This window comes from Felis catus, chromosome B2 (assembly GCF_018350175.1).
Source record: "Felis catus isolate Fca126 chromosome B2, F.catus_Fca126_mat1.0, whole genome shotgun sequence".
In the NCBI taxonomy this organism is placed as follows: Eukaryota; Metazoa; Chordata; class Mammalia; order Carnivora; family Felidae; genus Felis; species Felis catus.
In genome coordinates, this window is record NC_058372.1 from 95,349,150 (window position 1) to 95,374,202 (window position 25,053).

General features: G+C 43.2%; 1 protein-coding gene across 4 annotated transcripts; it reads left to right on the plus strand.

Moving 5' to 3' along the window:
* The first annotated feature begins 411 nt into the window (after nt 1-411).
* On the plus strand, nt 412-24,516 carry PRDM1 (PR/SET domain 1). Of its 4 annotated transcripts, none has more exons than XM_003986416.6 (7): nt 412-1,310; nt 2,950-3,189; nt 9,672-9,791; nt 13,822-14,074; nt 19,477-20,576; nt 21,029-21,157; nt 21,533-24,516. In XM_003986416.6, the coding sequence occupies exons 1-7, from the start codon at nt 1,269-1,271 to the stop codon at nt 22,103-22,105; spliced, it is 2,457 nt and encodes an 818-aa protein (XP_003986465.1). In that variant the 5' UTR covers nt 412-1,268; the 3' UTR covers nt 22,106-24,516. The 4 variants fall into 4 exon arrangements, with proteins under 4 accessions (XP_003986465.1, XP_019686591.1, XP_044913826.1 ...); XM_019831032.3 differs by lacking the exon at nt 412-1,310 and adding an exon at nt 1,382-2,667; XM_045057891.1 differs by lacking the exons at nt 412-1,310; nt 2,950-3,189; nt 9,672-9,791 and adding an exon at nt 11,509-12,709.
* The last annotated feature ends 537 nt before the right edge of the window (nt 24,517-25,053 follow it).

Below are 25,053 nucleotides of genomic sequence, written 5' to 3' on the forward strand. Positions count from 1 at the left end.
TTTCAGTGATCTAAACAGTAATTGTAATGGGGTGCTTGCTATAAATGGACCCTTTGCATCATTGTTTCTCTGAATTAGAGGATTCCTTGCTGAAGGCACAAGACCATTGAAGGAAGTAAAGCATCTGGTTTGTTTTGTAATGAGAAGCAGGAATGCAAGGTCCACGCTCTTAATAATAAACAAACAGGACATTGTATGCCATCATCACAGGATGTCCTTCCTTCAACAGAGGACTGACTGGGGCTGGAGGAAAAGCCGGACAGGGAGTAGAACGAGCCCCACTAATTACTGCCTCCGTCTGCCCTCCACTTGCAGTGATCAGTTCAACATTCTCTTGAACTGTGAAAAGATTAATGCCCTACACTTTGCTTACACGCGCCCCTCAGAGTTTGGTTGTGGGTTTGGGGAGGAGAGCAAAGGCAAAAAAATTTTCATCTGTAGGATTATAAGTCTTCCCTATTTCCCTATTTACTAAAGAGTTGAAAGAGGGAAGTTAGTTCTGCCGAATGTGGATGTATTTCAGTTAGCAGGAGAAATGGAAGCTGACGAGTTTTGGAGGGGAAACGTGCATTTCACGGGCCAGAGCCGGGGGACTAGTCAGCTTCATTTTATTACATCACATGGAAAAATAATTTCGCATGCTCTTTTCAGGTAAATGGTGTACGTTCGTTAAAGTGTGGATTCGAGCCGAGGAACTACAAAATTTTTAGGTAATTTTTAGGTTCCCCTAATTTAAGGAATGTGCGCCCCCTTAGAAAGTCTCGGCAGGAAGGAGGGCAGGCTGAGTATTTAGAATACAATACAGCCCGAGCGAACGTTGAGGTTAAGTGCTTTCAAAGGGAAGTGAGAAGATTCCAAGTAAATGTTGAAATTCACATGCGAAGAGAGGAAGCTCGGGGCGGCTGGCGATCCGGGGGGAAAGCCCTGGGCCGAGCTCTGCGCGGCCCCGGCGAGTTCAGGTATGGCCACGCCCCCCTTCAGCAGCTGGTGGGAGTGAATCAGACGAATGGGAAATCTGCTGCAGGGAGGGGAAAGGAGCCTCCGGTCTGGTTAACACAGACTGAAAGTGCTGCAGTGACACTCAGCCCTCCAGTGCTGCGGAGAGGCAGAGCAGCGCGCGGCACCTGTCCGCGGCCGAGAGAGCCGGGACGCGGGCGCCGGGGCGGCCGTACAAAAGGAGGGATCGCCGAGGTGCGCGTCAGTCCTCAGCCCGCCAGGGGACGCGGAGGAAATGTGGACTGTGTAGAGATGAGCGACACTTATCTCCGATGTTGGATATTTGCTTGGAAAAACGTGTGGGTACGACCTTGGTAAGGAACTTGATGTTGTTTTTCATCCTGAAATTGATCAGAAATTGTTGTTGTTGTTGTTGTTGTTGTTGTTGTTGCTGCTGCTGCTGCTGTTGGCGTAGTCGCAGTAGAAACCAGAACTGCTTCTGCTTTAGGGCGCTTAGAACTGTCAAACATTTATAAGACTTTTTCCTTATGAATCATTAACCCCTTCAGTTCTAGGCATAATTGTCAATTCATTGAAACTTCGGTAGTGGCTCCTGCCCACCCCCGTCAAAGTAACTCCTCCGGGTTGGCTTTATTTTTAAACTTCGCTAGATTTTAACATTTATTTACCATCATGACTGTCCATGTGGGAACTAAATGAACACAAGCAAGTTTGCTTAAGTCGTAACAGGGGAAAGAGAACTTTGCATCTGACTTCTTTTTAAAAGAGCATCATGTTTAGGGAAGAAATAGAAGACTGTAGAAGAGAGCCACCTTGAAGGACTTCCGCCGAGTGCTGTGTTTACATTCTAAGGAGGACACGTTCTTACATGGAAATGATACCCGCGTTCCTACTTTTTTTTTTTTTTTTTTTTATCAAGCCTTGTCTATATGGGAAAACATTCCAGAAGTTGTTTACCTTTTTTCCTCTCTCTCTCTGGAAAGCACTTTTCCTGAGTGCAAGGGGGGGATTTGCGGGAATATCCTTATCAGTTTACAAATGGAAGCAGTGTCTGTCCTCGGAGCTTCTATATTTGTTATAACTTTAGTTACAGTAAACTGAAGCACATCAGTGACTTCTGGGAATTCGTACACTTTCAGATTTAAATGGAAAGTGCTATTTGTAGCTGAGGGCTCCTGAAGGAATTCTCTCCAGGGAATGCTATTGAAGAGTTTGTATGCTTTGTTGTTTTGCTTTTTCAAAATTTGGCGTGAGATGCCCACCAGTCCGAGGAAACTGCCAGGAGTTTTCCCCTTTCGCCCATTTCTCCTCCTCTTTTTCCTGTGCTCCAAATCATTTCTGAAAAGCTGCAGCTCAGGGATGCTGGCAGGATGCAACCCTTCCAGTCTCCCGTGTGAGAGGATGAAAGGGAGCCCTGCAGCAGAGGAGGGGGGGCGGCGAGTTGTTTTGAAAGTTGTTTTGCGTTGGGAGCTGGTGGGAAAGTTCAGTCTTCCCCATTTGGAAAAGGCCGGCTGGGTTCCGCTCCTGCCCCACACGCGCTTTCCATTTTTAGCTTCATTCAGAGGCAGACAGAGCTCCTTCCTCTTCCTCTCCTTGTTTGTGACACTTTTCTGAGGCAGCTTTTCCACAGCGCGGAGGGTCTGGCGGCCATGACCCCAGGCGTTCTGGGACATAGGACCCAGCGCCCACAGCATTTTTCTGCTGTGAGAGGTAAAGCAGGGATTGTTTGGAGGTGTTTCTTTTCTTTTTTCCACCCCCCCCCATGAGGTTGCCACAGTCCGTCTTTCTTTTTTCAAAAAACTAAGTAAGAGTGGCATTTTAAAACCTCGCTTCTTCAAGGCAGTCTTCTTTATACGGCTTTTTGGCTCTTACTCAACTGTACCAAGCACTCTTGCATCTGCTTTTAAAGTCTTCAGACTACTGTATTAGTCATAGCCTCTCACAGGGAGCCACAGGACAATGGGGATTAAAGGCCTTTCCCTTCTCTTCCAGGCTGCCCCGAAGTGTAGCTCCAGTGCTGTGAGGTTTCGAGGGGTGACCGCCGGGACCATGAAAATGGACATGGAGGACGCAGACATGACTCTGTGGACAGAGGCTGACTTTGAAGAGAAGTGTACATACATTGTGAACGACCACCCCTGGGACTGTGGGGCCGACGGAGGGACCTCAGTTCAGGCAGAGGCGTCTCTACCAAGGAATCTGCTTTTCAAATATGCCACGAACAGCAAAGAGGTAAGCCTCTGGTTTGTTGCTGGAGAAGATTGGCACCTGACGCCAAATCTCCCTACTTGCCCTTGCGGCCTCGTATATCCGTGAGGATCTGTAAGTATCAATACTTAATCGATCCCTTAATTCCCTTCTTTCGTTGCTTTCTCTTTCCCCAAGTCTGTCCTCCTCATTTCCTGCAGCTCTCAGCTGCTCCCTACTAATTAGTAAACAGTTCAGTCTTTTGGTGAGTTGACACATCTTGGGAAAGCTGCATTGCAGAAGGAGGTGGGCGAAATTGACAGTGACCTTGGAGAAAGCCACTGTCCACCCCCGGACTCCCTGACCCCTGGTCCTCCAATTGTACGGTAGCTTCTGAGGGAGAAAACTTTTTCTTAGGGGGGAAAAAAAAAAGTTTTTCATGTTTCTTTTGTCTCCTTTTGGTCCTGAGATGGCTTTATTCTTTTTAATGAGCTCGCTTTATTAGCTGGGTTTCTAAAATTATTCTCAAAACCTTGACGTGTTTATGAACTGAAGTGATGGTGTAGACCAAGAAGAGGTTCGTGTAAAAGTGTCCTCTGTCCGGATGACTTCAGAGCTAACCACTGTGTTTATCTGCGGCAACTCCTTTGCTGGGCTGGCAGGCCGATTCCTTACTGGCCTCTGAAGTGGGTACACCCTTTGTTGTTTCAAAGGGGCTGGAAACCCAAACTTGGAATGAGCAAAGGATTTGTGTTTACCCTTTTATATAACGATTATAGTGAGGCGTGATGTTTAGCTGTGAAATAACTTGCAGAACCACCTCTGGTTTTGAGAATTCAGCTACTGCGGTTAGTTGTTCTTACTAGTCCATAAGCTGAGCTGACTTGAGGGAATCAGCCCCCCAACAGACTTCCCACCACCACTACTCCCATAGGTTACTGTCACTTCCGTCACTGTCTTCAGAAAGAAGTGATTCCTTGCTGTAGGAATCCATAATTTGATACTGGGACAATTCATTAGAGCCATGTCAGATCACTTTCCTCCTTCCCCAAGGAACAGTATTTGAAGGAGTCGGGGAGCCTGTTTGGGAAATACTTTGTCTCTTTCCTGTTTGTGTCTGAGTTCAGTGTTTTCGGTGAGGGGGAGACACAGCTGTCTAAAATTAAATAGAGCAACTCTGCTTTGAGTTTCATTAAAGCTTAACCTTTTTTTTTTTTTCCCCTTGCTGGAAGAATGGAGGCAGATTTTTTTTAAAGCAAAATTTAAATTGTACTTGTACATGAATGATACCAAAAATTTAACCCCCAGAGGTCAGCCTTAATTATACCTCTTTCTGAAAGTAACCCTCTTCTCATTGAAAGTCTCATAAGATGTGGCCCGTGGAATCAATGTAGGATTTGTTTGGCTACTTAAGGTTTGACTGTGGTTTTAAAAGGTGTAGTGTGTTTTTTCCCATATCACATTTGACCAAATACTGGTCCGTTCTCAGGGTTCATTTTTGTGCTGTGTTGCCCTGTCCTGGCCATTGTTTTGAAATAAAGACCTCTATTCTGTGGTTCATCTTTGGCTTTTAATTCTATAATGTTCTTATCGTCAGTTCAGCTCTTAGCTTGTTTTTCAATTTCCATCATTCTGCTTAAAATCATAGCTCAATAAAGGAATGCCCTCAGATTATTAGTCCAAGGTTCAGAACGATAGTCACTTACCTAAGATGTATTGTGAGAAGCGTGAGCCAGGACTAGGAGCAAAGTTCTCTTGACTTCCCCAGCCACTGCTTCTTGATTATGCTACACTGGCCCCTCTTGGTGTCACTGTGGTTTTATTTATCGTCTTTACATCTTTCAGCCAATCCTTTATTAAGCTTCTTTGGTGTTCTTTTTTTTTTTTTTTTTTTGGTCTGAACATACAACTTCCTATTTCAGTATGTTCATGCAGTATCTGTATCCCTAAAGAGGGTCTTTTCAAAACTAACCTAATGAGAGATCAGGGCCTTCTATTCTATTTTCCCACATCCGTTCCTAATCATAAAAGCAACCAGGAAGCCAACTTAAATGTAATACTGTCTTACACTCACTCTGGAATTTGTACCTGTTTTTCTGTTTCTTTCTTCCTTTTTGCCCTTTGGGAGAGGACAATTTCCTTAAGGTGGTGAAAGAAGCCTGGGGAATTGAGCCATTGAGGGTGTGATACCTGCAGACAGTTCTAGAACAGAAACCTTCAGGATTGATGAAATGTTTACATTATCATTATTCAGTTAGTTCTTTCAGTCCCACCAGCCATGGAAAGAGGAAAAAAAAAAAAAAAAGCTTTCTACGTGGGGTTTTTATCTCACTGATTTATCTTGCCCTTCTTTACATGTTTTCATTTAAATAGCAGAAGATGTTACATTATGTACTGTTGTGCTGACATACTGGGGGATTTTTTTTTAACAAGACCATTTTTCATTATGAATTTGTGCTATGTGTCAGCACCTTTTTTTTTTCTTTGGGTTTAAAAACAAAACATACAAACCATATTTCTGATCTTGACCCTCATTTTTAGATTTGGTTTAGAATCATTCTGCACCTTTAATGAGGCTGTTCTTACTTCCTATTTCCAGAACTAAAGCCAAATATAGACCTACTATTCAAAACTTTTAGAACTTTTTTTAACTGATGGGTTATTCTTTTAGGGGGATTTTCCCCTTGTCCTCCTGAAATAATCTTTTGTGAATACTTGAATACAGCAAGATCAATTTAAGCATTTATATTTTAGAAGCGGTAGCCTGTGTTGAGTTTGCTTGTATTCAAGAGGCACAGTGGCTCTGAGTCTGACCTCCCAGAGTCATGCGGTGATAAACATCAGGCCAATGATGGGGACTCGCTGAATGTCTGTTTTGATTGAAGTCCATTATTAACTCAAGCCATCTGTAAAAAGTATCTCTCCATAACATGCAATTCCCTCTTCTTCATAGTGCCTTTTATTTGTGAGACAATGTACCATGTTTCCTTTAATACAAAGATAATTATGGAGGAAACCTTCCAAAAACATCTCTCATCCATTCCACCCCCTTTTTAAAAAAATGAAGTGAATTGCAAGCTGAAGTCCTAGTCCACTACACAGTTCTAGTTATCTCAATCCGAATATCCTTGTCTTCAAAATAGAATTTTAATCAAAGAAATCATTTTTATAGGGGCAAATCTGGGGAGGGGGAGAGATAGCTAGTAATTTAAATCATCGTAATGTAATTTGGGGTGATGATGCTCATACCACATTTAAACTTGAATAAGGTTTCTGCTTAAAGCACGCTGCTATGAGTGTGTATCTGTATATTCCTTAAAGGAGGAATTGCTTAAAAAAACAAAAAAAAAAACCAAGTTTATATTCTCCTTGATATCAGACTTTGATTTAGCAACCCCCATCCTAAGTTGTGAAATCTTCATTTTGTATGATGGAAAACAAGCCCTTTTTTTTTTGTCTGGAAGCCTCAGACATCAGGGTGTGTCCTGTAACCGAGGCCACTGACAGAGACAGATCTGCCCAAATGGTGGAAGGATTGGACCCCAACATAATGCATGGTATGGAAGAGCTTGGCCGGAGGCAAGAGAGGGGCAAGGATGTGTAGAGGCCAGGGTCTTGTCCCTGATAGGTTAACGGGAGGCACACAGCAGCCTGCCCCTAGTAGTAATTCTTTAGGACCCTGGTCAGTTCCTGTGAAGTTTCCTTCTTGAGATAGGTGAACACATTCTTAATTAGTCTTTTTAGCACTGTGAAATCCAAGGCACACACCAGGTTCCTCTGTATCATGTGCTTGCTCCAAGGATAGAATGTTGTTGGCTCGGGTTCACAGCTGGATCTTTCTAGGGCCAGAGGGAGAATATGACTAGGTCTTCTACTTCCCATTAAAAATGACCTTGGTTTCTGTTGCCCCTCCACAGTTACCTAGCCGAGTACTGTAATCTTAAAATTGCAGCTTGTATGTCCTCTTTGAATAATGTCTCAGACACATTTCAGATGAAGGTATTTATCCCATATGAAAATGCTGGACTGGGAATGGATATAGATGGCATATAAGCCATACAATTCTTTCCAATCTTAGAAATTCTATGATTTTGTGTCTCTGTTTATCCACTTTTGTGTTTATATGTTTTCTATAGCTCTTGTATAATAGGAACTTAAAATAATAGGGCTCTGTCTCACTTGTAAAGATAATCCAATATTGAAGGCTCTTTGGCTCTTTTTTTAAATCAGAAAACTTTCACAGACCTCTCTTCTTCCACAGACCCTCCTCTTTTTAATTGTTCTCCTCTCTCCTCTCCTGCTTAATTGCATTTGTAAAGTTATAAATGGCAAATACTGTCTTATAGCGTCCTCGTGACTTTCTTATACTTGTACTCAAGTAGGTGCTGGGTGGCTATGTCTTCTGAAAATTCTTTTGTGGAAACATGATTCTGTCGAGTTTTTTGGCCATAAGAAAACCGTGTGTGTTTTCTTAGTATAAGATTGATAGATGAGAAGCAAGAGACCTCATTGGTTAAAAAAAGAGCAATTCAGAAGAAAAAACCTGACCTCAATATAATGCTACTTGTTGGTAATCAAGCTCTGACTCCCAAGACACTGTCTTCAAGAGACTATAATTTAAAACAAAGTTGATGAACCAGTTGAGTACCTTTCTTTAAATTACTGCTTTAAAGTGGATATGTTGAAAATATCCACTACTAATTATTGGCTCACCAACAAATGACATTATTTGTTTTTCCTGTTTGTCATTTTAATATTATGGAATAATCACTCAAATGTGAATGCCAAATGATTTGCGTGTCATAGAAGTCAATTCCATGAATTTTTCAAATTAATTAGGTGCAATAATGTAAATAACGAGCCTCTGAATAAGTAAGTCTACTTCAGCTTTAGTACAAATTTTTATCTCAAGACTGTTCTGAGGCACTCCTGTCCCCAGTCATTTTACTGCCAACAAATACCAATAACGATGAACTGTATTGAAAGGGCACGTAGATGTAAATGAAGGCAGAGGAGGAGGATGAAATGAACATCTGCTTTTTTCAGCTCTCTGCCAGAAATTCATAAAGTACCAAAAATAACACTTTAGCTCACAACCTTGTTTCAACTTGTGTTAGGTGTAGGAAATTTTCTTTCTTTCTTTCTTTCTTTCTTTCTTTCTTTCTTTCTTTCTTTCTTTCTTTCTTTCTTTCTTTCTTTTTCCTGTCTTTTCAGTCTGGGTACGCTCCATTGAGGCTTGTATATTGAATACCAAATTGTTAAAAAAAAAAAAATCATTGACTGATGAGAAATGTACACGAGAAAGATTGGACTTTACAACCATGTAGATGTGCTTATTCCATATCCATTTAAACAGATTTAAATTCTTGATGGAGATTTATTGAGGTACCCACGTACATCACAACCAAAATCTGAGAATCCCCTGTGAACATTCACTGATACATATATTGGGACCTACCATTGCGGGTACACAATTACACAGGAGCCACCGGGCTTCATAAAACCTGGAAATAAATATTCTCTTTTACCTCCCCTCTTGGTCCATGTCAGTAAGGTATTCAGTAAGTAAAAAGTATTCAGTTTTGGACAAGAAAAAAATAAAAATGGGAAAGTGACTGAATAAAAACCAAAACAAAACTGTAACTGCAAAACGTTGCAGAGGACCCCTTACAGAATTCTTTTGAATAGTGATGAATTGCTTCCTGAATCGTGGTTGGTGATTTTTTTCACTCCCTTAAAGAAATTTACGATCAAGGAGGAACTGGCATAGTTAACATGTTTCTTTAGCAAGGCTCTGGTGTGATACATCTAGTCTGAGAAGGTCATTTCCTCAGATCTTAGAACCCACAGCTCTCCTCGGTATAAATTCCATTTCAAAGGATAACTTTTGACCACTGTTGAGTAGAAGATGCTAGAGGAGAACAAAGTTACTTGAAGATCTTTCTTCTATTAAGGAGAACTTACAAGCTATGAAAAAAAAGAAAAACCTCATCTGGAATGAAAAAACATATAATGTGTTTTGCTTCTGGTTCCTTAGGTCTTTGTGGAACAACCAAAGGGCATTATTTTGGTTTCTGAGGTTAAAACTATTTTATTACCCTCAAGCATGCTATGTTTATAGTTTGAGGGAGAAGGAGAAATAAGAAACTAGGAGCAGGCTGAAGTAGTTTACTCTTGACAGTCTAATTCTGCAATATCTGATTCTAAAATCAGGTAAAACAATGATTATCTTCTCTGTTTTTCTAGCATGAAAAGTAATAATAAAAATACAGGACCTTCAGTCACCAGAGAATAATCCTTTAGATGATTTTCATGCTTGGTTGGGTATTTGCTTACGATCCGGGAGTTTGAAGGATGGCCTCCCCCTAAGATGAAGCTTGTTATTAAAATTATGTAGGCACCATTAATATCTGCTCTCCATATCATAATTTTGTCATTGTTGATTGTACTACCACTTGACAATTCAATGAAAAAGTTAGTGAATATTTTACAGTTGAAGTAATTATCTCATATTTTACCCCCTATAGGTTATTGGAGTAGTGAGTAAAGAATACATACCAAAGGGAACACGTTTTGGACCTCTAATAGGCGAAATCTACACCAATGATACTGTTCCTAAGAACGCCAACAGGAAATATTTTTGGCGGGTAAGTAGAGAAAATTGTTTCAAACTCTTTAAGAATTAAGGGAAAAAAATGGAGCTAGAATTGCTGGGTCACTTCCTTTTTCAACCTATACTAGGGCTCACCACAACATTGGGGCCCCTGTGGACGCAGGGCATTGTAAGCAAATGCGATTGAAACTGGTTAAATATGTGGCTCTAGAAAAGCAGCCTGTAGGTGATTAGGGATGGAGATATGGACTGTATGTGAATCTTAATTTTTGCAATTCATTAGAGCTTTGTGATGAAAGGAAACAGTTTGCTGCTTGTTTCAAGGGTAGGTTCATTTGCATTTCTCTGCAAGGAAGTAGTAATGAGTCACCAAGCCTTAGATTTCACCCCTTCTTGATTTCTTGCTGAGTTAACTTTAATTGAATGGAAGAGTAATCGTAAATGAATTAGCTTGAAAATACATGCAGTTAAGGAAGGATGCGTGGAAGATGCCACTAGGGGAATGGAGATGACTAGGACTAGTCATGCATCTACACGTAAAACTGTTGGATGTGACTGTATGCACATTGCTCCCATAGCATCAGGGAAATGCTTACAGTCATGGGAGAGCATAAAGGTCTGGCCCATACAATTTCCTTTGGAATATCAAGATTAGAAAGGACCTCAAAGATAAACTAATTAGATGGATTTTTGAGTAAAAGGCTCTGAATTAGAAGGGAACAGAGAAAAAAATTGGACTGCTCTCCATCTTCCTGTAGATTTCTAGGATATTCAGTTTTCTCAATTAGAAAATGAGAATATGCTTATTAAATTTAAAAGTAATTTTTTTATACATACTTGCATAAAATGATCCTGACTACTGGGGAACCATGGTTTGAATTCTTTTATGAAACAGCTGCATGATAACAACAAAAACTGGATTATACTTATTTTGGCCAGTATTTACCGAGGATGCCTGTATCTTTTGGACAAGTGTCTTTATAAAAGGCTTCCATTTGGGGATCAGTCAGAAGCTGTTCCATAGAAACAGGATTTTTTTTTTAATTCAGGAAGTTTTGTGTTTTTAGAAATTTATTTTGCTATTTTCCAAACGTGAGAAAATGCTAAGAATTGTGTGCTCACAATTTTTATTTAATATTTACACATGCTTGGGGCACCTGGGTGGCTCAGCCATTTGAGGGACTGACTTTTGATTTCAGCTTAGGTCATGATCTCACAGTTCGAGAGATTGAACCCCACATCGGGCTCTGCACTGACAGTGCAGAGCCTGCTTGGGATTCTTGCTCTCCTTCTCTTTCTGCCTGCCCCTCCCCCACTCATTCACAAGCGTGAGCTCTCATTGTGTCTGTCTGTCTCTCAAATACACTTTAAATTTTTTTTTTTCCCAACGTTTTTATTTATTTTTGGGACAGAGAGAGACAGAGCATGAACGGGGGAGGGGCGAGAGAGAGGGAGACACAGAATCGGAAAGAGGCTCCAGGCTCTGAGCCATCAGCCCAGAGCCCGACGCGGGGCTCGAACTCAGGGACCGTGAGATCGTGACCTGAGCTGAAGTCGGAGGCTTAACCGACTGAGCCACCCTGGCGCCCCAATGTTTATTTATTATTAAGAGAGCGTGAGCAAGGGAGGGGCAGAGAGAGAGAGGGAGACACAGAATCGGAAGCAGGCTCCAGGCTCTGAGCCATCAGCGCAGAGCCCGATGCGGGGCTCGAACTCACAGACCGCGAGATCGTGACCTGGCTGAAGTCGGACGCTTAACCGACTGCGCCACCCAGGCGCCCTTCTCAAATAAACTTTAAAAAATCTTTAAAAAAATAATTACACATGCTTCAAATATATTTACTTCATGACTTCTAATGGGCAAAATGTCAGTGAGTGCATCTTTGCCTTTCTTGCCAATAAAATTTTCTCAGAAATGAGCCACAGAAGTGTGTAATTCTTGGAGTCAAAGGTCTGAATTAACACATGCCAGCATAAGACTTAATGATGTGTGGTCATTTTTTTTTAGAAGGCAAGAAATACCTAAGAACCTCCTGTCTCTGTCCCAATTCTCTGGTTCATTAAAGGTTCTCTATAAGTAACTGAAATGCTTTCCTTGGGAGGATTTATTTGAAATCAGTCTTTCACATACAAAGGATATTGTAGGAGAAAACTCCCCACATGTTGTTAAAAGCATCCTGATTTTGCTGGCAGGAATGTGAACATCTGTTGTAAGGAAAGAAAAACTTCCATCCAGATTACACAGGCAAAGAAGAGTAGGGATGTTCAAGTTGAGAAACCAGTGAGTGACATTTCTTGTAACTGTACTATGAGTCAGCACATTTTTAATCTTCCTGATAATATATGGCAATGTAGTGAGGTAAGAGAGAGCAGTGTTCATTTGACGTATGCATTATTTTATTTTCGAGTGTGTGTGTGTATGACTTCATGGCATTGACATTTCTGTCTTTTAAATGAGGATAACAGTAAATTGTAGTCCATGGATGGCTGACTGGAATCTCATACCCGTAGCTTTAGAAAGCAGTCTCCGCCCAGCGAAGAGTGCAGAGCGATGGAACCCCATGTTCCTGGAAGTTTGCACATCAGAGTAAACAAACTTGAAAACCCCTCTTGATAGCAGAATTCACCCAGCCTTGTTCCATTTTCTCTTAACAAAACACACCGCAAAAGCTCTCACAAGCTGCTTTGATGAAGCCACATGTATTTCCCCCTTCACAATTTACAGGAAGTTACTCTTAAAAGAAAGTGATTCTGGTGTTTACTGCCCGTGTTAAAGGGACAGAGTTCCTTTTTGTTTCTGATAACGTTTGAGTGAAATACAGAAACGATTTATAGACTATCATAGTCAGTATGTGACTAGGAACAAAGCAATAACCTGCTGTCCGGTTAGAGCAAAATTTCTGCTGTGAACAGTGCCCTACTACGCGAGGACTACAAGTTGCAGATAACCAGGTATTGATTATAGATGTATAAGGAAATTTCTTAAGACTGAAGAAAAAATGGCCCATCTTGAAAAGAGGGAGAGAAAAGCTTTCTGTGGAAGCGGAAGGAGTTTGTTTCTAAAGTAGTTTCAGCAAGACTGTAGGTTTTAATTTTTCCTCTTCTTACCTCTGCCTTTTCACTGAGGAGCCTGAGTGCGTGTGTTAACCAGAAAGTAGTGGTACTGGGGGGCAAACTTTGAATTCTTCGTTATGCGTTGCCTTTAAAGAACAACAAGGCTTATTCCTGTTCTTTTTTGAAAAACGCGTGCCTGTGGCCCTGTGGGTGGTGTTTTAGCCAACCACCCTTCAGATAAGAGGGTTCCCTCTCCTCTCCTTTGGCTTGAAAGACAAGCGCAAGGCCGAACATGTTTATCAAGAGGAAAAGTGACTTCTCAGTAGACTGTCAAATTCTGGCTTCTGTCCCGGTGCTCACTTTGTTATGGCAGGTGAAGTTCACCTTTGCCCCACCCAGTGTTTCCACAAAAAGGCAAGGTTCCAAGTATTCTTATGAACAAGTGTTACTTCTGGACTTGGAGGCTTGGGGGTGGAGGATGTTTGCATAGTTTAAGCCTTGGGCGGGGGTGTAGGAAACGGCAAGTACAGAGGCCATAGAAAAAGCTGAGAGACTCAGTTTGACGTATTCAGTTGACTTGGTCTTCTACCCAGTGACTCAAAGCATTAAAAGTCAGCATAATCGGAACTAAAGTTAGTAGCGTCGCCCATTTGCCATTCACGGCTGTAGCAAAAGTAATACTCTCTGGTGGTTTGGTCCGCCTGAGGCGGCTCCTTAAATGAAATGTTGTGTTTCATTCTTCTGTTGTTTTTCCCCAAACATGAAAAGACGATAAAACTGAAATGGAAAAGGTAACTGACAAAGTGCGCCTTACCTGTTTCTGCCCTTACTTACGCTGATTCAAGACCACTCTGGCTAACCCGATTTCGTTCTTTTTTCTAACTGGGCCACAGGGAACGAGAAAGCACACTCCTCCGTACTTGCTGTGTTTGTTCTTCAGGGTGCCGGGGAAGCTTTCCATTGCTTTGGGGCTGACTTTCTTTCACACTTCTGTCTTTTCATTTGGACAGATCTATTCCAGAGGGGAGCTTCACCACTTCATCGATGGCTTCAATGAGGAGAAAAGCAACTGGATGCGCTATGTGAATCCGGCGCACTCTGCCCGGGAGCAAAATCTGGCTGCGTGTCAGAACGGGATGAACATCTACTTCTACACCATTAAGCCCATCCCTGCCAACCAGGAGCTTCTTGTGTGGTATTGTCGGGACTTTGCAGAAAGGCTTCACTACCCTTACCCCGGAGAGCTGACAATGATGAATCTCAGTAAGTGGATTATAGAACAAAAAAATAAAGTAAAATAAAAAATGCCAGTAATGTCAGTTCTGCCCCTATGAGCTAATAACATGTTGTTTAATTATATGGCTTCATTTGTTGGGCCAAGTAGGTGGCTTAAACAAGGGACTAGGAAAAGGGAAAACAATTTTTTTTGAGTCCCTGTTCTCCATTATGAAACTCGACCATGTAAACTATTAAAAGCTATTTTGAGTGTTTAATTCAGAAAATTGGAGGAAGAAATATATATCCAATTGTAATCCTTCCAAAAGGGGGCAGGTAGTAGTATAAAAGGGATTGGTGCTGACATGCCTAGTCTTTAAGGGATAGCCCTTGTTTGTGGTGATTTGTTGGTGCTTAAAATGTGTGTTGAAATATTATAGAGATGCACATTTGGTTATCAACTCACGGTCTGATGTAGAACATCCAGGATTGTCTCTGGAAAAACTCACAGCTACAATTTTAAAAATATTCTTCTAAATGGATAACTCTAAATATTTTATATCATACCTTCCTTCCTTATGGCAGAAACCTAATCCTAATTATCTAATCTCCTGATCCGTATTACAGTAAGCCACCTATCATTTTTAATTTTTTTTAAACCTTTTAAATTTATTTTAAAGTTTACTTATTTATTTTGAAAGAGAGAGAAAAGGCACAAATGGGGGAGGGGCAGGAAGAAAACCCCAAGCAGGCTCCACACTGTCAGTACAGAGCCTGACTTGGGGCTCAAACCCACAAATTATGAGATCATGACCTGAGCCGGACATTCAGCTGACTACGCCACCCAGGCACCCCTATCACTTTATTTTAACAAATTCTCAGTTCCTTAGGTTTATAAGCTTTTACTTTTTTATTTGACTATAGTTAATGTCCTAACCTCTCTGGAAAGGGCTACCTCATTTTAGTCATTCTCAAGTGATCTCTAGGAACAATTTAAGAATTGCCATAAAACTCCAGTCTGTTGTAATTATGGTTGTATGTTCTTAGACTGCTAAATTTTAAGGAAGTTTTTAACATTAAATCCTTCTGGCTTAAAGTTTTGGCATCTAAATTCTGAAAATTTGTAACTATTTGTTTTGATATTATTTCAAACTTACAGAAGAGTTACAAGAATAGTACAAAGCATTCCCCAGATATACCAACTATTGATAATGAGGTCTCAGTTGCTTCATCTGAAGGCTGAATGACTTTAGTTCACGTTTTCACCTTTGAAACATTTGGAATGAATGTTAACATAAATTAGAATTTTGAATTTTGACTTTAATTTGGGGACCTGTTAACAAACCAATTACCTATCCTACTCAGGTGTAAGCCAATTCTGTAGCTATTTGGTGCTCATCCCACACTGTCTAGTTTACTTGATCTCCCTAGGATCTCAATACTGTGTTTGTCGCTTTCTGAAAAGGTGGGGCTGTAAAAACTTACCAACCTCCCTCATAGGATCACCTTTTAGGTTTGCATTCGTGGTCCCAAACTGCCCCCCCCCCCCCATACACACACACACAATCATTGCACCCTTGAGCTTCAGGAAAAGGTCTTGGACTCATTGGAAACAAGACGGCTTCCAACCTGAGCATGAGGGGGGAATCAGGTCCTGATGAAAGGTGTCTGTTCTTTTCCCTCATGTCTCTTCAGAGCTCCCAAGAGTCTGTCACATGTGCTGAGCACCCCAGGAGCCATTCAGCTGTTTGGGCCACTCCCCACGGCCTGGTGGTAAAAGACAACTTCTATTCTAGCAGCTGCTCTCACTAGAGAGGATGTGAGGAAGGTGTGCTGCTTACTCTTGACTTTCTCAGCATGGCAAGTCACTTCTTGATGGTCTCCTTATACTCCTTGATCTTAATCATTCATGGATTCAGAGAAAGACCTTGGTGGGTTTTTTTTTTTTCTTCTTCTTCTTTTTCTTAAACAGTAACTCTGTTTGAAGTGACCCACCCCAGTGACTTTGCCCCAACCATGAAGAAGCTTTCTCACATACATCCTTCACCCTGTGTGGTTGCAAAGCCCCTGCATTTTTATTCCCCGACGAAAGGCTTTTCACAGTATCTAAAATTCAAGTGCTTAACTCTTTGTGTACAGAGCAACTTGTGTGTATACCGAGAAATGACACTTTCGTTCCCACAAATGTCCCTTTTCGTCTGTGCAGAAATTTTTCTAAATGGAGGTTTAACATTTTCAGATACCCTTTCCTTGTCCAGGATTCCTAGTCAAGAATGAGAGTGAACAATAACCAGTCACATTAAGCCAAGACTCCTGCTGCAGATTGTGAAACCAGTTGTCCTAGGTGTGGTAGCTGATGATTGAGCCTCTGATCAGGAAAATTTCCACTATTTCATCAGGTCTAATAGGTAGATTGTGTCTTCAAGTGAGTTGTGTTGGGTTTCCATGCTTCAAGCACAATAAGAGGTCTGTGCCAAAATCTCCGTGAGGACTTTAAATGGCAGTGATGGTTCCAATGGGAGAATTTTGAGAAGAGATTCTAATTAAACGGAGGTAAAAAAAAATAATAATAAGTAGCCAGAAATCACAAATTGGTGTTTTTTAAAACTAAAAGAGTAGAAACTATTAAATTTAACTCTTAACCCCTCCCAAGTTTTTTGGTATTTTTTTCCTATGTATCTAACCAACCCATCTAGAAAACAGTTGACCAAATTATAGACTTCTAAATGTTAATCTGCTTTCTCAGTTTCAGTTGAAAACAGACTTTGTTTTGCCTACTGCAGAACTTCTAGGTTCTTTCTTGTAGTCTTGGGGGTTCTTATTATAGATCGAAAATGTGAGTCGGCATAATTAAGCCATTCAGAGCCTTCAGAAGCAGTTCACTCTTGAAATGACTCCGTCCGCCTACAGCCATTTAAGATTTAAGAACAAAAACAGATCTTGATTTTCTTCTTCATGTTAACTCAAGCTGCTGCTGAGTGGGAGAGTCAGAAATGACACCAGCTCTACTGATTACTCAGCTGCTGAAGGATGATTTTTTTAAAATGTACCTTCACAGAGATAGACTCCATGACTTCCACCTTAGAACATCTTAGGGGACTAACGTTTCCCTCTGGATATTGTTTTGGAAGAAGATACAAATTGATTTCTATAAAGGTAGACATCTACTGTGATCTTACTCTAGGCCAGGCCCTGTGCTAATAAGTATTTTGCATAGAAAATGATAAATTCTGATTTTCCTATCATTCGGCCTAATCATTAGCTCTGTTTTCAGTTTATTTTTTTATTTATTTTTTTAAATTTTTTTTAACGTTTATTTATTTTTGAGACAGAGAGAGACAGAGCATGAACGGGGGAGGGGCAGAGAGAGAGGGAGACACAGAATCGGAAACAGGCTCCAGGCTCTGAGCTGTCAGCACAGAGCCCGACGCGGGGCTCGAACTCACGGACTGTGAGATCATGACCCACGCTGAAGTCGGACGCTCAACCGACTGAGCCACCCAGGCGCCCCTCTGTTTTCAGTTTAATAACTGAATTATCGGGGTGCCTAGTGAGAACACCTGACTAAATATACGAGGACAGTGCTACTGATGGGACTCCCGCTTCTTGCTTATGGTTTTAATCTGTTGAATTTTAGAACCAAGAGAGTATTGAAGCCACCGGAAACATTATGAGACTCAGGTGTAATCTGCCACATAAAAATGGCAGAAACAGGACGGTGAGGTTTCTGTATGTTCATCTTAGGAGGGTGACATCTTTTTTTAAATGTGGTCCTACGTGGGTGCCTTCAAATTGTTCTTTTTCACCTCCATAAAATTCCTTCCTGTGGCTGTGAGATGCCTCGCCTATCAGTTTTCCAACTTCGTTGTCTCTCTTCCTTTACCATTTCAGCTTTAAAAAACAAAAGTGACAATTTGAACTTCCTGCCTGCTGGGCCTCACTGAAAGACTGATATTGGCCCGATAAGGGGTTATTTATTTTGGTTTAGTGGCTTCAGAAATCCCTCTCCCTCAACAAGCTCTCCATCACTGTCCCCATCAGCATCTTCCCTGATAGTGTCCTGGCTGTGTTTATTCTGGGGCTGCCGGCTCACCCTGGAGTAACTGATAACAGCTAGCAGGAGATAACATTCTCCGAGGGCCTCTCACACTGGAATCGAATCCCTCAAGTCTGTCAGCCCAGAGAATGGATTTGAAGAGTTCAGAGTCTGGACTTCCACAGAGTTCATTTCTAGACCTATCAGATATCAGGCCTGGAGTGCTTTCTCAGTGAAATCAAACGGAAACTTTTTTTTTTTTTTTTAAGGCGACGACGAATGATACTTTTACAGAGGCTTCCGCATGGTCCCCCAAACCTGTCCTCTTACGATGCAGAGGCCAAGAGCTCTCCTGCCTCCCAGAGCATCCGCACACATGGGAGGGTTCATGCCTTCAACCTACTCCTACTCATGGGGCAGCTGTTCGGTTGGAATGATCGCCCCTCTGATAACCAGAGCTCCAGTGAAGGAGCGTTAAGTTTTACTTTTGATTTCCAGGGAAGGCTGAACGGGTTGTTTTTGGTGTTCCCTGCTCTCACTGGTGTTTTCCCAAAGGCATCGTTTGTTCAGTGTATTCGGAGGGGCAGGGCTGGCGATGGCCCGAAGAGTCTGGAACCGTCCTCATTGCTGCTGTTCCTAAGTAGTGTATTTACCGAGTAATAATATAGAATAAATGCTTTCATCTTAGCTGCCTGTTTTCTTTGGTGCTCTAAGTAATTGAACTGGCTCGGGAAGTGCCTGTTGTGGTTTGGCAGAGAAGAGTAGGTCACGCCTTGTGATTCCAGGGGACAGCACTGCTGGGAGCCTGGTTAGACCAGACAGAACCTTGGTGCAGTTCCTGTGCGGTCAGCAAATCGGAGGGGAAAGGGTGGCATCCACATTGCTAATCTATTTGGCACAGGCAGTTTGAACAGGGTTTTATCAAATTCGTATTAAACAAGAATCGAGGCGAAAACTGATGACTGCTTGTTACTTGAAATGAGTCTTAATCTTTCACATCTAGTTCGCAGGGTGTGCTGATTTCCTTTCCGTATACTGTGAACATCAGAATGACTTTTATTAGCCTCTGACACCCCCACCCCAGGATTTTTCCACCCCCATTTTAATGGAAGCTCTCCTATTCTAGCTTGAACAGCACTTTGCCATCATACGGTTTTTACTAGTAGAAACAGAAAAATCCAGACGGTGCTCTTCATTTGAGATGCTGCCACTGTCCCCACTCTGCTGAGAAGGAAACCGAGTGATGTGTGTAAGCAAGTGGCCCGGGGCCCTCTAGAATGAAAGGGCGTTGAGAAGCCAGGTGTCTCTCGCTTGTGGCCAACTGGCACTCAGGTTTTCTCCAGGGGAGCGCGGCTTTGGAAATTCACTTCAGTTCTCTCTAACCTTCTGAGTAACCGTCCGTTCTTTATTTCAGCACAAACACAGAGCCATCCAAAGCAGCCGAGCACCGAGAAAAATGAACTGTGCCCCAAGAATGTCCCAAAGAGAGAGTACAGCGTGAAGGAGATCCTGAAACTGGACTCGAACCCCTCCAAAGGAAAGGACTGCTACCGCTCCAACATTTCCCCCCTCGCCCCAGAAAAGGACGCGGACGACTTCCGAAAAAACGGGAGCCCCGAAATGCCCTTCTACCCTCGGGTCGTTTACCCGCTCCGGGCCCCTCTGCCGGAGAACTTTTTGAAAGCCTATGGGATGGAGAGGCCGACCTACATCACTCACTCCCCCATCCCGTCCTCCACGACCCCGAGCCCCTCGGCGAGAAGCAGCCCCGACCAAAGCCTCAAAAGCTGCAGCCCGCACAGCAGCCCGGGGAACACGGTGTCGCCCCTGGCGCCCTGCCCTCCGGAACACCGGGACTCGTACGCCTACTTGAACGCCCCCTACGGCCCGGAAGGCTTGGGCTCCTACCCGGGGTACGCGCCGGCCCCGCACCTGCCCCCGGCCTTCATCCCCTCCTACAACGCCCACTACTCCAAGTACCTTCTGCCCCCCTACGGCGTGAATTGCAACGGCCTGGGCGCCATGGGCAACATGGGCGGCGTGGGCAACCTGGGCCTCTTCCCCCGGCTCTACCCCGTCTACAGCAGCCTCCTGGGCGGCGGCAGCCTGCCGCACCCCCTGCTCAGCCCGGCCTCCCTGCCCAGCTCGCTGCCCTCGGACGGAGCCCGCAGGCCGCTGCAGCCCGACCACGCGCGCGAGGTGCTCGTCCCGGCGCCGCACAGTGCCTTCTCCCTCCCCGGGGCGGCCGCCAGCATGAAGGACCGGGCGAGCAGCCCCACCAGCGGGTCGCCCACGGCGGGCACGGCCGCCTCGGCGGAGCACGTGGTGCAGCCCAAAGCTACCTCAGCGGCGCTGGCGGCCCCCGGCAGTGACGAAGCCATGAATCTCATTAAAAACAAAAGAAATATGACGGGCTACAAGACGCTGCCCTACCCCCTTAAAAAGCAGAACGGCAAGATTAAATATGAATGCAACGTTTGCGCCAAGACGTTCGGCCAGCTCTCCAACCTGAAGGTAGGCCTTGCGGCGTCGGGCTGCCCGCTAGTGCGCCTGCGCCGCTGCGCCCCCGCGCCCCTGTGCTTTGCTCGCTTTGCGTTTTCAACAGTTGGAGACCCGGGCCCGGGAATAGCCCATGGGGCGGGAGGGGGGTGGTTTACTTTGCTTTTGCCATCGCTGGCTGTGTGGCTTTGACCTGGTTACATCTCCTCGGCTGACTTTCCTCAGAATAATGAGACCGTGGGGTTTGGGCTGGAAGATCAGTTTATAGAGTCCTCCTGGCCCGTGACTTTTGTTCCTTTCGTTCAAACAAAACAGAGCGTTCCGAAAACCTCGGGGCTCTGCTTGTTGGGCTTTATCCTGATGGTTTTCTTAAGATGTTTGCATCATAAATGCCCGAGTCCTTGAGCAGACATGCGAGGTCTTCTGGCCAGCGCAGAGCACGGCTAACCCACGTGGCTTCTTTCCAGGTCCACCTCAGAGTGCACAGCGGAGAACGGCCTTTCAAATGCCAGACTTGCAACAAGGGCTTTACTCAGCTGGCCCACCTGCAGAAACACTACCTGGTACACACGGGAGAGAAGCCACACGAATGCCAGGTGGGCAGTGTCTCTTGGTAGAAGCATTAAGCTCTGTAGGAGGTGTCTGAGGCGTGCCCACCCTTTGTCATATAGCCCGCAGTTTAAAGCAACACCAGAATACTGCCTTGCCACCGGCCCATAGCCTTGCATCTGCTGATGAGCCGAGATGGTGACACAGCCAGCTTCCAGTGGGTGGAAAATGGCAGGGGAGTCAACGCCTCCTGGTGTGCAGTGTGCCCACATCTCCCTGTTTGCTTAATGCCACACCGTAGGTGCCACAGGGAGGCTTCTCGCCTCACAGGTTGCTGGGCGTTGGTATGTGAGCTTGCCCTTCCCATTGGCAGCTCTTAATCTTCTGGTCTTCCCGTCTCTGCCCTCTTCCCCACACTGTAGGTTTGCCACAAGCGATTTAGCAGCACCAGCAATCTCAAGACCCACCTGCGACTCCACTCTGGAGAGAAGCCGTACCAGTGCAAGGTGTGCCCTGCCAAGTTCACCCAGTTTGTGCACCTGAAACTCCACAAGCGCCTACACACCCGGGAGCGGCCCCACAAGTGTGCCCACTGCCACAAGAGCTACATCCATCTCTGCAGCCTCAAGGTCCACCTGAAGGGGAACTGTCCTGTGGCCCCGGCCACGGGGATTCCTTTGGAGGACCTGACCCGGATCAACGAAGAAATCGAGAAGTTTGACATCAGTGACAACGCCGACCGGCTCGAGGACGTGGAGGACAACATCGATGTGACCTCTGTGGTGGAGAAAGAAATTCTGGCCATGGTCAGGAAAGAGAAAGAAGAGACTGGCCTGAAAGTGTCTTTGCAAAGAAACATGGGGAATGGACTCCTCTCAGGGTGTAGCCTTTATGAGTCATCAGACCCGTCCCTCATGAAGTTGGCTCACAGCAACCCACTACCTCTGGGGCCTGTAAAGGTCAAACAGGAAACAGTAGAACCAATGGATCCTTAAGATTTTCAGAAAACAACAAGTGTTTTGTTTTGTTTCGTAACTTATGACTTGGCAAGTCAGGGTGCCTGTAGCAGATGCTTGTACATAATTCCAGTGCTGCAAAGCTCTCCTGACGGCAGATGGTTTCCCCTCACCTCTCTGGAATAAAAGAAGGAACTCCAAAGTTACGGAAATCTCAGGGCATAAATGAGGCAAAGACAATATATATATACATATTATATATACTTATTTACACCCCATCTATATATTTGAACCTGTGTATTTTGACTATTTGTGTGGATATGTTTGCATAGCCTTCCCATTGCTAAGACTATTGCCTAGCCATAATTATTTTTTCAATGATAATCCTTCATAATTTATTATACAGTTTATCGTTCAAAAAGCAATAATTAAAAAAGTTTACAATGACTGGAAAAATTCCTTGTAATTTGAGTTATAAATGTTAGAGTTTTGTCTTGTGGCCATTCTTTGTAGATAATTTCTGCACATCCGTCTAAGTACTTAAGATTTGGTAGAGAAATACATTACTTCAGTTGACCTCCCTCTGTGATAACAGTTTGAAAACGAGGTTTGGTATTGCCAAAGTTAGACAGTTGATGTGTTAATTCATAAGATCTGTCATTCGAACAGCATTGTATACCTTGGGGGGAATGTGTGCAGAATTACCCAACAATAACTTAGAAGAAACAAGAAAGGGAATCTTGTGTGCTTCCGTAGGTAGTTCAGATTTTTTTTTTCTTCCCTAGCCAGGGATTTACCAGAAAGGAGACAAGGCTTTGCCGACCCGTCTCCCTCTCCAAAATGCAGGGACACCCCACCCCAAAGTCATGTGACCATTCAGAGTGGTCACATGACTTCTACATCCCAGTGTATTATCTGAAAATGTGAAGAAGACAAAATGCCATGTTTCAAACCACTGCAAAATGTTCCCAAAGCACAGGTGGTTTCGTATGTTTGAGGTTTGGGGGCTTGAGTCTGGATGTTGTTACTGGGTTTTTTGTTATGTCAAAATTGCACAAACATGGTGCTCTACCAGGAAGGATTTGAGGTAGATAGGCTCAGGCCACACTTAAAAAACAAAAACCGAAAAACGGGTATTCTTGTTGTCTTAGGGTAAAAGCAGGCAATGCATGTTCCTAGTCCCAACACATCAATTGTATTTTTTTTCTGTAAAACTCAGATTTTCCTCAGTATTTGTCTTTTTACATTTTATGGTTAATTTAAGATGAAAGGGCATTGCAAAGTTGTTCACAACAATTACCTCATTGAGTGTGTCCAGTAGTGCAGGAAATGATGTCTTATCTAATGATTTGCTACTCTAGAGGAGAAACGAAGTGTGCTCCAGAAAGATAGAATGTGTGCCATTCTGTCTTTTACTCTGCTAAGCCCAAAGATTACATGTCAGCATTCAAGGTGTAGCAAAGAATGATGTATATTTATAAATCTATTTATACCACTATACCATGTGTATATATAATATATTTATAACCACTTAAATTGTGAGCCAAACCATGTAAAAGAACCTACGCTTCCTAAGGGCAAAAAAGAAAAAAAAAAAAAAAACACAAAACAATCCTTTCTAAGATTTTGCTTCACACATGACCTCACAATCACATTGGTGAGCTTGGGCACCCCCTCGCCACTGGAAGAGACCTGAAAACCTTGGTGCAAAGGCGGGGGACTGCATAACAACCAAGGAGAGAGAGTCATTTTTCACCAATAAGGACAATCTAAGATGGCTTTATTTTTGTTTGGCCACGTTATGAGTCTGGTCACACCCAAGTCACAGAAATAGTCCCATTACTCCCTTTACCACTGTTCACTTTTCTCTCTTCATTTCCTTCCTTCCTAAATAACTGATGCATCACTAATCAACCTGGTTTATATATTCAGCCTTTTATTGATGGCAACTAATGACAACCTGCAGGAAAGAACAACAAATTTAGGATAATCCAGGGAAACCTAAGAGCCTTACTGATCTGTTCCTGTAAGTAGCAAAACTGACAATTTCTTTATGGATCAGGGTTTGACAAACACAGTCCTTAACTGTAGGTAAACCAAAGCATCACACTCTGACATTGACACCAAATACTTCCTATTCTGCTCCTTTGTTCTTTCCCCTTTTGTGCTTTCTTATTTGTGGGAATTTTTACCAAGACCTGTGTGGCTTGCGACTTCTTGATTCTCTTTACCATTTGACTTCCCCTCGTAGGCCTCTTACATGTGAATGTTGAGCCCACAATCAACAGTGGTTTTATTTTTTTTCCTCTAATCAAAGTTAAAACTGACCAAAGTTATTGGCTTTTTACTTTGCTAGAACAACCAACTATCTTATGTTTACGTACTGGTTTACATTGTTATTTATGTGCAAATTGTCAAAATGTAAATTAAATATAAATGTTCATGCTTTACCGATACTTGTGTAGTGTCTTCAGTGAAGGGCCAGTGAAGCGACATCTTGACCAAACTGTAAGGGAACACATTTGAACATGACACAGTTTGTCTCTCTCCTACCCTGTCCACCCTCCTGCCAGCAAATGATTCCTTCATCTCCCACCTCCATGTGAGACCACACTTGTGAGTGATTGCAGTGTTGATCTGTCTTCTCTCATAAGTGTAAGATTTTTCAATAATGAGCTATGAAAGTGTTCTCTAAGGAAAGCATTTCAAACATTAGCCAGTAAATGGGGGAAGATTTATTTGCTCTTGTTGGGTTTTGTCTGTTTTACTTTCTTGATGGGGATGGGGTGGTGGGGAGGATAGGAAGGCTTAGATCAATTCCGGAAATGCCTTCCTAGCCTCATGACAATGTGTGTGTGTGTGTGTGTGTGTGTGTGTGTACCCAACCCACTCACGGGTAAGGGGCCCTTAGGGAAGCCCTGGAAACCAGGTTGAGGAATAACACTTTGCCCAGTCACATTTTTGCTTCAGTAGCGAGCACTGAGCAT

Bases quoted from the DNA above. Each gene is read 5' to 3' on its own strand.
- PRDM1 (XM_003986416.6), top strand. From the start codon at position 1,269: ATGTTGGATATTTGCTTGGAAAAACGTGTGGGTACGACCTTG. The intron at 3,190-9,671 runs GTAAGCCTCTGG...TACCCCCTATAG, and splicing joins ATGCCACGAACAGCAAAGAG to GTTATTGGAGTAGTGAGTAA. The intron at 21,158-21,532 runs GTGGGCAGTGTC...CCCACACTGTAG, and splicing joins AGAAGCCACACGAATGCCAG to GTTTGCCACAAGCGATTTAG.